The 18,164-nt window shown below is 35.9% G+C and overlaps 1 protein-coding gene across 1 annotated transcript in view; it reads right to left on the reverse strand.

The window, feature by feature from the left end:
• LOC107558772 (glycine receptor subunit alpha-3-like) overlaps positions 1 to 14,284 on the reverse strand; it is a 66,122-nt gene extending 51,838 nt beyond the window's left edge. The window contains exon 1 of the mRNA XM_016242449.1: positions 13,908 to 14,284. Coding sequence (XP_016097935.1) covers positions 13,908 to 13,978 — 71 coding nt within the window. The 5' untranslated portion in view covers positions 13,979 to 14,284. The remainder of the gene's footprint in view (positions 1 to 13,907) is intronic.
• Between the last annotated feature and the right edge of the window lie 3,880 nt (positions 14,285 to 18,164).

Here is an 18,164-nt window from a genome sequence, read left to right on the forward strand (position 1 = left end):
AATAAACTAATAATTACAATATTTATTATATTTACTTATTTATAAAATAAATAATGATTTTTCTGTTTTTAAACTGATTTCTGCATTTTCCGACAAGTGAAACATGTCATTGAAAATTGAAAATGAAACATGGCAACACAACCATGTTCCCATGGTTATACATAACTGATCACACCAACAAAAAAAAAGACTGCTATTATTTTGGCAGCTATACAAGCAAGAGAGTGTGCAAGCTGCATGCACTATAAATGAACAAAATATGTGAAACTTTGTTTTCCCTACAGAACACAAAACAAAAAGGCTTATCAATTCTGTCAGCAATCTATGTCAATGCTTTAAATACATGTCTTCACATTCCATTTTGTGACACTGCCAGTGTCACTGATGGTGGTGATAGTGGAAGACATGAATTAAAGTACTAAAATATGAAAAAGTATGATGAGATAAGTATTCGACGCAAAACAGCTTTGCTGTATTGGGAAAGGATAACGCAAGCAGCACGACGCGACAAAAGACAGCAGAACCCAATAATCAGTTGTCTCATTTAGCAGATGCTTTTATCCAAAGCGACAAGTAGGAGAGCATTTAACACACACTGGATCCCCACAATGTGATGAGGTTCTTAACGGCTTCTATTGTCTTTTGTCACGCGACGTTACAGTAAGTTAAATCCTAACATGGAAACTTGATCGCGTGATTCGTGTCATCGCGACATAACACTTACTTACAGTGTGTGTTTGAAAAAAGGACGTAGTCGTCCTCTGCTTTTTTCTGGGGTGCATTTGACCCCAGACCGCCAAAGAGCAAAGAAGTGAATGAACGAAAGAAATTGCGAGAGCAGCAGGAGATTTGAAGCTCATGGCAGACGTGCCCAAGAGATGGTTCGCCTTGTGATTGGCTGAATGTTGGTTCACTCAAATCTTAGTAACAAATTAGAGAACACGGGCGGAAATATTGGCTGTGGGTCAAAAAAGTGCGGGGGACAGAATCACCTGTTTCTGACAGTGCGTGGGATGTGTCCACCCCGTCCCCCGCGGCTGCTACGCCCCTGCTGTGTTGTCTTGCTCTGCTGATGCGAGGAGGCTGGACACAATTTGGCTCCTTTTTTTCCTAGTGGTTCACCTTCTCTGAATGTTGCCCACTGTCATTTTAGTGTTGTGTACTGTGCGAGATGCTGATAGAACTCGTGTTGTTTAGTTCATGGGCATAGACTGGCCATCAGCCCGGGGTATGCTGGACTAGTTAGTGTGTCTTTCCTTATTAAGGTGCTAGTTATTTTTTTTAATGTCAGTGAGTAATGGAGTTAACGTGTACGGGAATGTGTTGCCACTTGCCACCCTATCCCACACAATGTCACACTGTAATGGTAAGCTTTGGTTTGTCATTTAGCATTAATGGATAAGTATTACTGTGACAGCTGCTATTCATCTACATAAAAATCCAGTGGCATCAGCCAGCTGAAATAATAACTCACTCAGAGAGTGATACCACTGACTGATTCCAAACCGTGACAGTCAAAAAGAGTACAATTAATAAACTAATAATTACAATATTTATTATATTTACTTATTTATAAAATAAATAATGATTTTTCTGTTTTTAAACTGATTTCTGCATTTTCCGACAAGTGAAACATGTCATTGAAAATTGAAAATGAAACATGGCAACACAACCATGTTCCCATGGTTATACATAACTGATCACACCAACAAAAAAAAAGACTGCTATTATTTTGGCAGCTATACAAGCAAGAGAGTGTGCAAGCTGCATGCACTATAAATGAACAAAATATGTGAAACTTTGTTTTCCCTACAGAACACAAAACAAAAAGGCTTATCAATTCTGTCAGCAATCTATGTCAATGCTTTAAATACATGTCTTCACATTCCATTTTGTGACACTGCCAGTGTCACTGATGGTGGTGATAGTGGAATAATTCCCAAGTACCCATTAACTTTTGTGTAGTGTACCGTTCCAATGATTTAAATGCTTAGTGATGCAGTCCATTAATGTATTGTGCTTCTGAATATGTTGTGTATTTATATTGATTTTCTGATGGCTCCTGCTAGGAACACTGTCATTGTGAATGACTGAAAGGCTTTGTCCATTCTGTATCAAATAGATTCATTTCTTGCTTTAGAAAGTCAAATTTAAAGTGTAGAATATTAATTTAGGAAACTCTTTAATTCAGAGGAATTTACACATGAGGAATGGTGCAAAATAATTCATCCAACATTACACTTTTACGGAAAAGCAGAAACACCTAGTCTGCCATTGGTAACTGATTTCCTTAGAGATACAAGCACTCTGCTTTGTCGACTGATTAGTTGACATTTTTGGTAAATTGGATCAAGATCGGAAGCTGTCAGAGACCCTCTCCTCCCCCATTGCTGTTTAATATTAAGCATGCACACCCTTGCCAAAATAATCAAAACGGTGTGCTCATGTGTGTCTATGTGTGGTCAACCACAAAATTGGTAGAAAAGATAACTGCTGTTTGGGTGAAATGGAGACTTGGTGGAGTCGTTTTGACATTATAGCTTATCAAAATTACAATTCTAGCAATCGCAAACAAGAAACCTTCTAGTAACCACTATGCTTGAGGTCAGCATAGCTCCCAATTGTAACAGTCATGATTACATTTGATGATATTTTATGGGTTTTTTTCTCCTTGCCATATATTGCATTCATCTAACTGTAAGCTAGATGAAAACTTGAAATAGATATGCAGCCTTGTTACTTATTTAAAAACATTACCAAATATTTTCAATTTAAGACTGAAGATATGATGGCCTGAGGGTTTCCAGCAGTAATTGGAGCAGAAGGAAGTTCAACTGAATATCCAAAGCCTTTATTTCTAAAATTAAAAACACTTCTGGTTTGTTCAGCTATGATTGTACTAATTTCTGTACTCAATTCAGACCCAAGTCTATTTCTATTCTCTTGTGTTATACACTACTGTTCAAAAGTTTGGGGTTGGTAAGATTTTTGAATGCTTTGAAAGAAGTCTCCTATGCTCACCAGGACTACATATATTTAAAAATACAGTAATATTATAAAATATTAAGTAATATTATGAAAAACTATTACAATTTAAAACAAGTGTTTTCCATTGCAATATGTCATTTATTCCTGTGTGATGCAAAGCTGAATTTTCAACAGTCATTACTTCAGTCTTTAGTGTCACATGATCCTCATTGTAATATGTTGATTTGCTACTCAAGAAACATTTTGTATTATTATACTTATTATTATTATCAATGATGTGTAAACAGTTGTGCAGCTTCATATTTCTTATACTTTTTTCAGGAAATTTAAAAATAACAGTATTTATTAAATATATAAACATTTGTAACATTCTAAATGACTTTACTGTCACTTTTGATCAAGTTAATGTATCCTTGCTGAATAAAAGTATTAATGTCTTTCAAAATAAAACATGGAAAATCTTACTGACCCCAAACATTTGAACGGTAGTCCATATCTGTGTATGTATGTACATAGAGCTCTTGGAAACCACAACAAATTCCTTGTGTGTGTGTGTGTGTGTGTGCACATTGAATAAAGCTCATTTTGATCCTGAATTCCTTTTATTCATGGTCTTTATAGGTATCTATCAAAACTGGGCCTTTCTTCTAGAAACACACACAATGCATTATTTCATCCACCCCCACTTTTGCTTTTTAACTATAATGAACATAACATGAAGGTGCTTCCAAGACACTACCCTGGAGCCAGTGCAGAGAGGCATGTGAGGGCAGAGATTATCAATTTAATCAGGGATCAGATAGCCACCAGATGATTCTCTGCATGGATGGGGTCCATCACAAACACTGAATGTAATTCCAGTCAGGCAGAACATGATCTCTAGACTAAGCAAGTGGGAGAGAGGACAGTTTGCTAGTGACTATCAGTGTTGAAGTGCAACTATAGTGTACTGAAGCTCTCTGTCTGTCTATCTGTCTATCTATTTCAGAACCCCTTATTCTTTGTCAAAACTGAGGCTGTAATTAAATTTTTAGTTATCATCATATAGTTTTATACTGAAAAGATAACTGTCTTTTTAAATAACTTTTTAATTCAGCTAGCTACTTTAAATTATGATGGGTAGCTTGTAGCTTGGCACACTACATTTTCAAAGCAGCTGCCAATTTAGAAGAATGTCCTATTTTTTCCCAGAGCCACCCTGTGGAGATCTATATATCTGATTATGCTCTTTCTCTTTTTGCCTAACACAGACATGGCAATTGTAAGATGCAACACTTAACTCATGCCAACGAGAAGAGTTTAATTTGACAGTGAAGGTTTTCTGTGCATTTAGTTTTTTCCCAGATGAGTATCTCATTCCAAACCAGTTGTCTAGCGTATCATTATGGGACAAGTGCTAATACACAAGGTGATTCTTGACATACTTTCAATCTTTAGCTCTTGTGTCTTTTTTGAATGGTGAAAGAACTGAGACTTTGTTGTTCAGTAAATATAAGTCCACACACAGCTGTTATTAAAATTTAAACACTGTTTCTGAGTAATTGCATACACTCTTCACTCCTCAATGTACTTTATGTTTTACACCACTAACTGAAATGGCCAGAGTCCTATGGGATCCTCTGTTTCATTCTCCATTTTTCATGTAAGGTCTTAATTTCCTTTTCACTCAGATAGCTAATTCGCTGACTGGATAAATCACTTGCTTTCCAGAACACTGAATTTCCCTTTGCCAGATGTTTGAGGTATTGCTGATAAACATTGTCTCCAACAGTGGCTATATTGACAATGTCTATATTATTTATGTTTCTCTGTCACACAACCTCTAGTTCTTTGCCCTTTAGCTGCACTCCCAACAGCATTCCACTAGTATCATAGCATGCCGGCCACGGACTGGAGATCTAAAAAGACTGATGATGAGAATTATGAGATGCATTGCGAACAAAGCAAAAGAGGAGTTCAGGTATACCTGCTGAATAAATAGCTTAGCTCTTCTATCAAAACCTTGAGAGCTGCATCATCGGCGTGCTCCATCTACAAACACATTTTTGAATGGGTAGGCAAGTATTTGAATGCTGCCTCTTAAGATACCTTCTTTTTGTCAAATTCAGGCAGCATTGCATGAATCGTTTACAGAGAATGCAGTCGAATAATTTTGAATTTTAAATATAATTTTATCAATACTAAAATAATAATTAAAAACTATTTTACTAATATTTATATATTGCACTCATTTATGATTTGCAGCACAGTCTTTCCCAGTGAAGGAGGAAGCTTACTCGGTTCAAGAATCAGGCTTTTGTGTCTTCATGGTCTCATAGCCTACACAAACTTACATTACATTGAACACACACACACTTTGCATTCTGTTGCCATCACTAACAATGGACTGATTATCCGTAGCACAAAAGATGGACTGAGGATACACTGCATCGATACTCTGATCAATGCAACCACAGAAGATCTGCACCTTTCATCTCCTTATACAGTGGGGCAAAAAAGTATTTAGTCAGCCACCAATTGTGCAAGTTCTCCCACTTAAAAAGATGAGAGAGGCCTGTAATTTTCATCATAGGTATACCTCAACTATGAGAGACAAAATGAGAAAAAAAATCCAGAAAATCACATTGTAGGATTTTTAACGATGGGCTCTGCTAAGATCTGCACCTTTCATCTCCTTATATGTGTGGTAATGTAATATCCTTTATGTGCACACACGCACACACACACACACACACACACACACACACACGATTTCAGCAAAACATATCCTCATAAAGTTGCAGGCTGCTAATTCGAGTCTATGTCTACTGGGGAAAAAGCAGTGCTGTTTTAATTGAAGACAAAAATTTTGCATCTTATGTGTAACGATTTTTTTTTATGTTTAACTTTCTTCTTTTAATTTACAAAACCTGAAGAAAATCGTGGTTAAAGGAATAGTTCATCCAAAAAGGAAAATTTACGCACCCTCAGGCTATCCATGGGTGCTGTCAAAATGAGAGTACAAAGAGCTGATAAAAACATCACAATAATAGTTGTTTAAACTCTCATTCTGACGGCACCCATTCACTGCAGAGGATCCATTGATGAGCAAGTGATGTGATGTTACATTTCTCCAAATCTATTCTGATGAAGCAACAAACTCATCTATATCTTGGATGGCCTGAGGGTACATTTTCAGCAATTTTTTTTTTGGGGAGGTGAACTCCCCATTTACATATATATATAATGTAATATCCTTTATGTGCACACACACACACACACACACACATAATGGACAGATTTCAGCAAAACATATCCTCATAAAGTTGCAGGCTGCTAATTCGAGTCTATGTCTACTGGGGAAAAAGCAGTGCTGTTTTAATTGAAGACAAAAATTTTGCATCTTATGTGTAACGATGTTTTTTTATGTTTAACTTTCTTCTTTTAATTTACAAAACCTGAAGAAAATCGTGGTTAAAGGAATAGTTCATCCAAAAAGGAAAATTTACGCACCCTCAGGCTATCCATGGGTGCTGTCAAAATGAGAGTACAAAGAGCTGATAAAACCATCACAATAATAGTTGTTTAAACTCTCATTCTGACGGCACCCATTCACTGCAGAGGCTCCATTGGGGAGCATGTAATGCTAATGATTATGATGATTTTTATTTGCGTTGTACGCATTGCGATCATGCTCGGGATCTGTGAATGATCAAGTTGTGTATAATCCTGAGTTTATCCTCATTCACTGATCCTGAAGGAAAAGAAGGCTTACACTCCAACAATCTTTTGGAAACATTTTTTTAACCACAACCATTTTAACCATTACAAACAGCACTTAAGCTCAATTTGAACAAAGTGTCCATAGAATGCAGTTCCTTACAGAGGTGCAAAATTAATCTGTCCCGCCCTGATTGTAAAGCAAAACGTGATTGGCTATAGCGAGAACGTGCTACGATTGGTCAGCGAAGAGTGGCTGTTATCTGATTGGCTTGAGTAGACGGTGGGTGGAGTCCACGTATTTGTGGATTGGTGTGTCTCTCGACTCTAGAAATGTTTCAAAATCCACAAACCTCGACGGTAGAAATGTTTCAAAATCCACAAATGCACAGCGAGGGATTCACAAATGAATGCCAGGCAAAGTTGTGTTTGTGACTATGTTTTTTATTTGCAAATTGCATTTTATTTATTTGTGAATTTATTTCATGTTTGTGAAACGCTAAGATTTACTTGTGGATCTCATTCTATTTATTCGTCAATATGTTTAATTTTTGTTAATCTCTTTACATTTATTTGTGGATCATAATCTATTTATTTGGAATAAAGCAACAATTCTACCCCCATATTTGTGCTTCACACATCAACTGCCACACTGGCAGCTTAAATGTCACAGTTACAGCTTAATTTTGCCACTATATGCAAACCGTGACCAGCACGCCTAACTCAGGTAATAGATCCCCTGGCAGCTGTTTTCGCTGTACTTCACCACCACACCGCTGCTTCATCAATTAGTATTGACATAACTGCAGATAATATTAATGGTGTTTTACGTGGCATTTATGATGAATCATAGAGATTTTTATATGTATCTTTTTGTACCAAAGACATACACTACCATTTAAAAGTTTGGAGTAATTCATATCTTTTTAAAAGAAATTAATACTTTTTTTGCATTAAATTAATCAAACGTCTTGGTGAGAATTAGATACTTCTTTCAAAAAACATAAAAAAAATTCCCAACCCCAGTCTTTCGAACAATAGCGTACTTTGTAATAAATTCACACTATAAGATTTTTCTCAGAGCATTGGAATATGATGAAACATGCTAATTTAATTTCTTTTTAAACTGCTTATAGCACAAGCGCACCACTGATACCCTGACTATTTGCTGACTCTGAGTACTCGTGTTTGTCTTACTTTTGTTTCCTTTTACCTTTCAGAGAATGGAAAGTGTCAGATGTTTTATTTGAATAAGCGTTCAATTTAAGTTCTTAATAATTTTGCCAAAATGTGCTCTTTTTGTTTTAACCTAGCATTTACTTAGATTTTACTCCATGATGTTTTCCTCATACAGAAAATCTGTATGAAAACTTTTTTTTACATTTTTAAGCTTCTTAAAGAGGCCTCCCTCTGTTCTGTGTCTTTCTCTGGATTTCAAAAACTCTGACGAAAGTATTCAAGAGAAACAAGCCTTGAAGAATAACTCAAAGCGCAATCAATGCTTTGTGACAAAATCTTATCAATAATGCAACAGGAGCTACCTAATCTGCCTTTTACAATATGCAAACTGGCGCTAGAGGCAGAGGAGTGAAACAGGCTTAAAGAAAAAGGCTAAAATACCCCTTGAAGACAGAGAAAAAGAGAGCATTGGTGCTTTTAGAAGCCAAGTGGTTTGTTAAAGAATGAGAGCCAGAGGGTAAGGCTGGACAGTTGCTCCTAATGCACACGGCAGAAAACAGAAACTATGAGGTGCACTTCCCGCTTGGGGGTGAGCCGCTGTCATCTATTGGAACATTCCGCTCCAGTGAGCGGTCCAGCAGATGACAAAGAAAGCAAGAGGAGCGCAAATGTGAACATCTGGCTTTACATGTGTGTTTGCACTTTGCTTTATCTTCAATTATCAACAGTCTTGTTGTGTCTTGTTTCACAGACAGTGCCCCCACTCATCGCCACTCATCGGCATTTGATTTCCGAACTGCTGCAATATGTGCATGAACCAATAATAAATTATATTAAAAAAAATAATAAATAATAAGAAAATGTTGGCACAGTCACATTTATCTCTTTCTGTGAACATTTAACATACTTTTAATGCCACTCATTGGACATTTCATTTTGAAACTGGTGTGAAATGTGCAGTTATAATATAATATAATATAATAATATAATTTTAGCAAAAACGTTGCCACACGCACATATTTTTCCTGAGCCTGGTTTAAGTAAAAAAGGTACTTATTCCATCCCATTTTTAGTGAAAGAACATAATAGGTATTTCATATAGGTATTTCTAGACATTTCACACTTTAATAGACTGATATACATCTGGATATTTTTGGTGGGTGAAGTGTGAGACTCACGCAACACCACACATTTCTTTTGGAGCAGATGACACACTGATGCACAGTGACCTACACTGTCTTTGGTCCAGTGCTGATATTAGTCTGTCCTTGTTCAGTCAAGTTATTTGAGTTGGCAGAACTGCTGACACAAAATGTCCCTAATAAAAATAAATAGATAAATAAAATTCATTATGTATGCAGTATTTCCCCACACTGAATAGTAATTATAAATACTGATCATAGAAGCAAAGACATACAACAGTAGACTTTTTTTTTTTCTATTACATAATAAAATCCAGTCTTCAAACCATGAACCTGCAATAAAAATGTCAGTTTTAATAATAACATACTTCAATCCTTCCAGCAGTTAGTCTTTGTGAACTGTCAGTGCAGATTACTGCAAATTCTCAGTCCAGATGCTAATTACTTCTACCCGGTGTCTCTATGTCAAGTTATGATTGATTAAGTGTTCTTTCTTTGCCAATCCAAATGCAAAGTTAATATTTGCAATCAAGATAAGGGAGATTGGGGCTAGTTGTCACACTTTTCATCCCAGTGAATATTGACTTCCTCTTATGTTTGAAATTCGGTTACTGTTAAAGCACATGCTGGGCTACATGGGGAAAAAGGTATTGAATATTTTCACCACTGTTAATCAGGGGGGAAAAAAGAACATGCTGACCTTGTATGTCACCGTGACCCATGGCAGTTGTCACACTATATGGGGTAAGTTGTTACAATAAGAACTTTCTATTTAAATGCGTCCCATAGGCTTAAAAACATGTGTGACAACTTGCCCCAATTAAAATTCTGTCTTGGCCTAATCTGACATTAATTAAAATAACTATTTCAATTTACAGTCATTATACAGTTGACCTCTTATTGTGTTCACTTGTTTAACCAACAACTATAGCAAAAATTAGATTTTTTTAGCTTATTATTCAGTTTTAAGTAGACATGTTTGAAACCAACATTTGCATAAAAAGCATTTGAATAATTTAATTTTTACTTATAGCTCTTGTGACAACTTCCCCGTGTGACAGCTAACCCCTGTTGCCCTTATTTGGGTTCCTAAAGCAATTGAGAAATCAGATTAGTCATCCGTGAAGCCACCAACAAGTAAGAAACTAAGACGATATTCAATGTCCAACTAAACAGGGTATGACAGAAAGCCTCTGGCGCACTAAACATGTAATTTTCATCCTTTATGTTCTTCATAACACATTCAACAACACATTCGAATCCATGTCAGCCCAGAGTCACATAATGACTAGCTAGTATGGAGTAGAGGCATGTAAACCTATGCTGAGTGGTGTCGGATATGAACACAATGCCTTGCGGTGCCATATTTCATTATCCTCTCTGAGGATAAACTGACAGCTGAAATATCTCTCTGTATTCTTTCTCAGTGTGTAAATGCTAAGCGTGTGCATGCTGGGGCCATTTGTTTGATTGTGGTTGTTGATGTGTGTGTGTTGTCATCTGGGGTGATGTGGTGAGGACTTTATGTTTTGATATGGTTGAGACGTTGAGTGTATGCTACAGTATGTGGCTTTGGGAGTATAAAAATGAATTTGTTGTGTTTTTTTACTTTCTTTTTTAATAGAAATATATAAGTTGTGGGAAGTCGTCATGAAAATCATTTAAATAAAAATGTTATAGACATTATTATTATTGTTAAAGGTGACATATCATGAAAATCTGATTTTCCAGGTTTTAAGTGCTATAATCAGGTCCCCGGTACATCTACCAACCAAGGAAACGTGAAAAAGATTAACCCAGTAACTTTGTTTTGGTAAGCCTTTTTCTGCAAGCGTCTGAGAAAACGAGCGTGTCTGATTTAGCTCCCTTGGTGACGTGGCAAAGGGATCTCATTATAATATTACCACCCCTTTATCTGTAAGTTTCCATCCACGGAGCCGTTATGGTGTTTTCGCAAGTGACAACAGTGTACTACTTCTAATGCCATGGCGAAAGTTTGAGCAAAACATGCTGTTTACCTTCACAGACATAACCGACTTTTTTTTGTAACTCGTGTGTTTTTAACGTAAACTTGTGTGTTAATAATAAGATATTTTTTTAGCAGGTACGAGCTGTAATGGCGCAGCTCTATTCTGGAAAAGGGGGCGGGGAGCAGCAGCTCATTTGCATTTAAAGAGACAGGTCCAAAAAACAGAGTGTTTCTGCTTCTACTCAAAATAGGCATTTTCAAAATGATATAATAAATTATCTATGGAGTATTTTGAGCTGAAATGTCATAGACACATTCTGGGGACACCAGAGACTTATATTACATATTGTAAAAAGGGGCATAATATGTCTCCTTTAATAATAATTAATAAACAACTAAAATGACAAAAACACTCTAGAAATTACTACAATTTTAACTAAATGAAACATTATCTAAATGAAATCAGAAAAAAAAACATTCTAAATATGAATAAAAAACAGTAATGATCCAAAAAATAACACCTGTGCCATCATCTCTGGTTTATACCTGAAACTGAAACATCTGTATTCACATCTTTAAAACGGACCAGTTGTTCATGAGATATACAGTATATTCTGAAAGCTCAAATATATATGCAAACACATAGAAGACATTTGATTATCAAAATGTTAGGTTGTTTCATACGACTGACAACTCCAAAGATATGAAATTATATATATTTTTTTCAAATATATATTTGGACATGAAAAAGAATATAGTCCTGATTTCAATATATTATATCTTATATATTCAAAAACAGAACCAGAATACAGAAACAGAATAATTCAATAACATTTTTAGTTGTACTATGCTCCAGTTTTAAAATTAAAATGGTCAGAGTAAAATTCAGGACACAGTGAAAGTAAAAATATGTAAATGTGGTAGATCAATGCAAAGAATAACATTGATTAAGGCCCACAGTTCACTTAATCCAGCTAATTTTAACACTTTTCAACTGTTTTGTTTAATAGGAAACAGACATTTTAATCTGTCGAAGTTCTACAGCTGGTGTCGAGTGATAATGAACCAAAACATAATTTATTAAATTATCTGCATTTTGAAGGGTATCTTAATGAGTTATTATGTGCTAGGATTTATGGTACACCAAAGTCTGTATATAATACATTGTATATAATGGTGGTTATTTTTATTAAAGTATTTAAATTAAAGTGTATCCAAGAATGTAAATCATCAAAGAAAACGATCAACTATCAAACTCTATCAACTATGAAAATCAAAAAGAGTTGAGGAGATGCTACAGAGCCTGCAGATACATTTTGAAGGGTATCTTAATGAGTTATTATGTGCTAGGATTTATGGTACACCAAAGTCTGTATATAATACATTGTATATAATGGTGGTTATTTTTATTCAAGTATTTAAATTAAAGTGTATCCAAGAATGTAAATCATCAAAGAAAACGATCAACTATCAAACTCTATCAACTATGAAAATCAAAAAGAGTTGAGGAGATGCTACAGAGCCTGCAGATAAAATCTCTGCTTAAAGATCTTCACTAAGATATAAGCACATTGAGATTAAACTCACACAACTACCACTCAACACCTTGTTTGCTGACACCGCACCTGTTGTGAAGTGAAGCTGAGCTATTGTTATTGCACGATATCAAACAGAGACACTCCTCTTCCACCTCCTCTGCTAAGCTCTTTACTATCCATAGAATCTTTGCCCTCTTTGAAGATTAATCTTACTGGTGAGTAGCTCTTGCAAAAAAATCTTTGCAACATAACACATTGTAAAGTTAGATTTAGTATCAAGGAGGAATGTTTCCTGTACGCTGTAATTAATTCTGAATTGTGGAATGAGGCGTATCCTGCTTTTCTTTGAAAACTATATCCTAAGTAGTGGCTTAGGTAAAAACTCTCCCTCAAAGAACACTGAATGGCAACCAATACAAAGGTGACATATATAGTGCAAGTGCCAGCAAATCAATAATGCAAGGGATTACGCTTGCGTGGTCCCAAGGATTGCAACAAATGAAACATTAAAAATTCATAGCATCATAAGATAAAAGAATTGTGAGGATTCAGTACAGTTCAAAGGGACCCAGAACTCTCTCCTGTGCCAATATCATATTTTGGAACTACTTGCAAGACTGGGCTGGAGGGTGGTGGCAAAAGAGTAGGCAAAGTAAAAAATAATCACCCAAAATAAGAAATGTATGACTGCGCTTGAACACATATCATTCAGGATTCATAAGAAGGTAAAGTTCCACTGGAATCTTAATGTTTTAAAATTAAAATGGTCAGAGTAAAAGGAGTACAAAAATAACATACTTCTTAAATTGTACTGAAAGATCAATTTTCTCTTTGCAAAACATTAATTTATATATGAAGGAAGAGAGAATTATTGAACAAGTACCTATTACCTTTACTTTACTTTGCAGTATTTAATATTTTGTTTTCTATTTCATTTAATATTTTCACATTTCTAACATTTGGGCACAAAAGCATCATCAATATTTATCCAAAATATAATAATTATGAATTATAGAACTGAATAAATTCTGTTTTATTTCAGAAAACAATACTTTTCATTATGATTCCTGAGATTTATGTGAAAATAGGAACATATCACCTGTTACACTGAGAAAAAGGTGCTTAACAACTTTACCTACGCCATCAATAGCAATATGGAGCACAGTGGTGACACACTATTTTTTCATAACTGCATAGCTTTTTGAATTGCTGCTCTATAAGGTTGAAAGAACAAATTTTGTTTATTTTGATAGTAGTTTCGACTTACACAGCTCGATGACGATCAGATGCATAGGAAGTATTCAGTGATGTTGAATCCCGACACAAAACTGTAGAAAAAAAATCTCTCCTATCATTACTCTTTCCTCCGCCAGGGAACATATTTGCTCTTACCTCAACAGAATTCCTATTTCCCACGCAACGAATCCCCAGACAGCCACAGAACGCAGCCTTTCCCGAGTCATCTCAAGGCTTGATTGGCATAGACATACAGTCCTCTGTGAATGCCTGTGCTGTCTTCAGCACCTCTGGCTTCTTGACTTCAGGACCCTGGACAGCGCTCCAACTGTTCCTCCTTCACCCCTATGCTCCGTAAGATACGCACGGCAATCGCAAAGGAATCCCTCATAATCTTATGAAGCTAAACGGCATATATGAAACTCTTCCCTCGTAGCGGCACTAGACGAGCTGGAGTGCTGTTTGAAAGCGTGCGGCAGCTGAAGTGATTCTTGACATATTCAGACATCTCTGAGCAGAGACCGCTCTGCACAGCGCGCTTGACTGACAGCGCGCTTCTCCACTCTCACTGTACTCATGCATGTGCAAGGCTTACTTACAATTACAGAGAACTGAATTTGAATACTTCCCCTGACTCGTGCCAGACTTTTCACTATAAGGGATTCATGCTCACGTGATTAATACTGTGGAATATAGCAAGAAACGGAATTATCGATTAACATCGTCGTAGTAGTCAGTAGGGGATTACCTAGCCTATTATTAGTCGACCCCGTTGACTTTATACAACAAACAGATGATTTTTGAAAACCAGATAGTTGAACTATCTCCGTTAAATTCTCTTTCTAAGTCATGAACTTAAGCACAAGGCAATGGCTAAATTAAGTATATCATCTACCCTGTTGCTGATTTAAAAGCGTTGCTTTCAACATATTTTATTATTGCTTTTATATGAACATACTCTAAAAATCACCTTTTTAAAATGGAAAAGCCACCCTTTTTGGAGCGCTCGATAACGGTCTTCAAAATTAAATTGTCAGAAAAAAAGTCCTGCATGATAAAGATAGTGTAGCTTCAGTAATGATCTTTTTTTTTTTTTAATAAACGATAACCCATTTCATGTTTGTTTATGGCTGATATTCAGTATATCATAACATGGAGTTATATTTAATCATTGTGGGTTACAATACACTCATTGCAAGCTGACTGTATCAGTAAACAAAGATGAAACTAAGCGCAATGTAACTCGTGAGTCATATATGATGGCACATGCTAGAAAACATGCTGATTCCCTTGGTGCTGGAACGTGCCCAGTCCAATCTGGCAGAGGGGCCCTATGTTGAATTTAGGTATATAGGCTTAACGCACTGAGCTACTGCCTGTTTTTGATTTACCCGTGAAATCATTGTTGTGTTACAGTGAGTGACAGTGTCTGGCATGGGCTGCCGCAGGCAGAGTTTATGGCACAGCTGAGACGGAGTGCATCTGCGCAGTGTGTGTGTGCCCACTATTTATTGTGGCACATTGACCCTGTTCCCAGCTTTCTTTTTGCCATTGCTCTGGAATTGGGTGATAAGCTCAAATGCTTTCTGCTGCCAAAGTGTGGCATTAGGGAACTTGGATCTGCTTTTTATTTTGTTTCATTCATCCTCTTCTTTAAAAGTTACTTTTATGTGCTTTAACAGACAACAAAGACTAGGGCTAAATAATTATGTCCAGTCTTCCATATAGTTGTCTCTTGATTCCCTACAAATAGCATGTTATCTGCCAACTCATTGGAAAAGCTTTATAATAAAGTGTTCCCATTCTTTGACTATTTAAAGAAATAGCTCACCCAAAAAAATTTAAAATTGCAGAAAATTTACTCACCCTCAGGCCATCCTAGATTTCTTCATCAGAATAGACTTGGAGAAATGTAGCATTACATCACTTGTTCATCAAAGGATCCTCTGCAGTGATAAAAATATCACAATAGCCCACAAGTAATCCACATGATTCCAGTACATTAATTACTATCTTATGAAGTGAAAAGCTGTTTGTAAGAAACAAATGCATCATTAAGACATTTTTAACCGCAAACCGTTGCTTCGCATCTAAAATGAGCATTTTTATCAAGCTCCAATATTTAGCCTATGTTCAGTTATGCCACTTCAATGGCATAGAAAAGGACCTATACATTGGTGGGTGGGAGGGTGAAGGGCAGATGGATGGGAAGAGCACTGATAATAGACTAATGTGTACTCTGTCAATTACAAAAGCCACTGTGTTTAGCCCTCAGATAATTTCCCCTGCCCTCCTTCATGTAAAGAACTGTTAGAGTTAGAGCTCTTTTGTTGACTTATCACTGTCAGCGTTAAAGTAGCCTGTAGTGTTTGAATGCTCACCCAAGAAACTGAAAAAGAGTTATTTGCAAATGTACTTATTAGTACAAAAGTACACTCTGAAAATGTTTGTATTTGTTATGTGTAAATAAAAAAGTAAATAAAATGAAATTAGTAAGGAATTCAGAAAATATGACAGATGGTTTTTGGTTAAGGTTAGGTATTTTGTGCTCTACTCAGTGTTATTTTAGTACATTGATGTAATATTGTCGTTTTTTTATGAATGTTTTGAATCAGATTTTATTCAAGTTAATTTTATGTTATTTTATTTCATTTAATGCTTATTTTATTCCAAGTAACAAAACAGTTTTTATGGTTTTAGTGTTGATTTTAGGTAACAATAATAATCTTAGACCTACTGAATGAAAATACACATTTGTTTATATCCCATTATAATGTAGTAGTAAATGCCTCTAGTATTTTCTGCCTGTCAGGATGTGCTACCCTGGTTGCATGTTAAAGAAGCACATGTTCTTAGACAAGCATGATAACTTTAACTCAGCTCATCCTGACAACTTAATTCTGAGTCTGTATAGGTCAAATTTTAGAACAAGGAAGTCAGTAATCTAAACCTGAGACTAGAGCATGGGAGTAAAATATGCGGGGAACACGGGGGACATGTCCCCCGCACATTTTTCGGGCAAGAAAAATGGGTGTTCACAAAGAGGTTTTCAATAGCCGGTGTGAATAAATCTAGATTTAAATTCAAAGAGACAGGATAGTCTGTGCATGACCTGATGTTATATTTGTATCCAGACTGAGGCGATGTGATCATTACGGAGAGCTAAACACTCTCATGCAGTGTCTGATTCATTCATACTTGACGCCGGAGGGCGCTCTCTCGCAGAATGTCCAAGACGGACTCATAGAAGTAATAACTTATGAAGTGTCAGGAAATCTCAAATATGTGGCGAATTTTTGCACCCTTGAAGGGCACTTTGAGAAGGGGATGCCATTTATAGGGCCTTCAAGTCCGTTAGTGAAGGGACCATGTGATGGAAGTTATTTCCGTTTGTGATCATGTGATCTTCAGTTAGGAGATCTTGCAATGCATTTTAAAGCAAAGTTAAGGTTGATTTCGACTTCACATACAAACATAAGTAGACAAGGCTAATTACATTTTTTTCTTTATTTTAATGTAATACAAAACATTTTTCGTCAGTGTTAGAAATATGATTTAAAAAGAAATATTTATTTGCAACAACTGATGGAGTGCTGAATGCTGCACACACGCACAGCGTTATCAAGGTGACATCTGGTCAGTCATTCCCTTCGCCAAGAGAGTTCCAAATGTTTATATGAGACAGTAATGCAATTCACCCTTCAAAGAACACACTTCAAGGACTCTGCCCTTCGAAGGGAATAGGGCATAGGGATGCTCACTTCTGTTTGGAATTTGTCCATGGACAAAAGCATCCAGCTATCGCTGTTTAAACTGAATAAAAAAGCTAATAATAGTAATAATAGTAATAATAATAATAAACATTTGAACTGATGAAACATGAAGACATTAAACACACGATTGTGACAATATATGATTTATGTGTGTTTTTCAAGTTATCTCCAGGTAATAAATAAAGTATATGAATAATGCAGTGCTAATTGACATTGCATTTATTACAGTATAGCAACTATTCTGCCTTATTTTGTGATAAAATGGAAAACAAAGTGTTTGTAGTATCTAAACAAATCATACAATTGTCATGAGGAATATGTATGAAACATATTATATAATACAAATGATTGGTTATTGTCTAGCATTGTATTTGATTTCTTAACCAATTAAAAGTAAGAAACAATAGAAAAATAAAACTTGTCAATAACAAAAAAAAAAGAAAGTATTATTACATTTGTTCCCCCTCACTTCTAAAATGATGGCTACGCCCCTGGACTGGAGGAAGTGCATATAGAATGTAACCAATAATGATTTTAATTCTGATGGCATTTCATGGCACGCCTCATTCATAGAGTAGTTTCATTGCCAGCTTTGCCTCTAGCCTTTCTGTAACAAAGTTCGTAGTTCAGGAAGAAGGAG

This window comes from Sinocyclocheilus grahami, unplaced genomic scaffold (genome assembly GCF_001515645.1).
Source record: "Sinocyclocheilus grahami isolate Dianchi unplaced genomic scaffold, SAMN03320097.WGS_v1.1 scaffold659.1, whole genome shotgun sequence".
Lineage (NCBI taxonomy): Eukaryota > Metazoa > Chordata > Actinopteri > Cypriniformes > Cyprinidae > Sinocyclocheilus > Sinocyclocheilus grahami.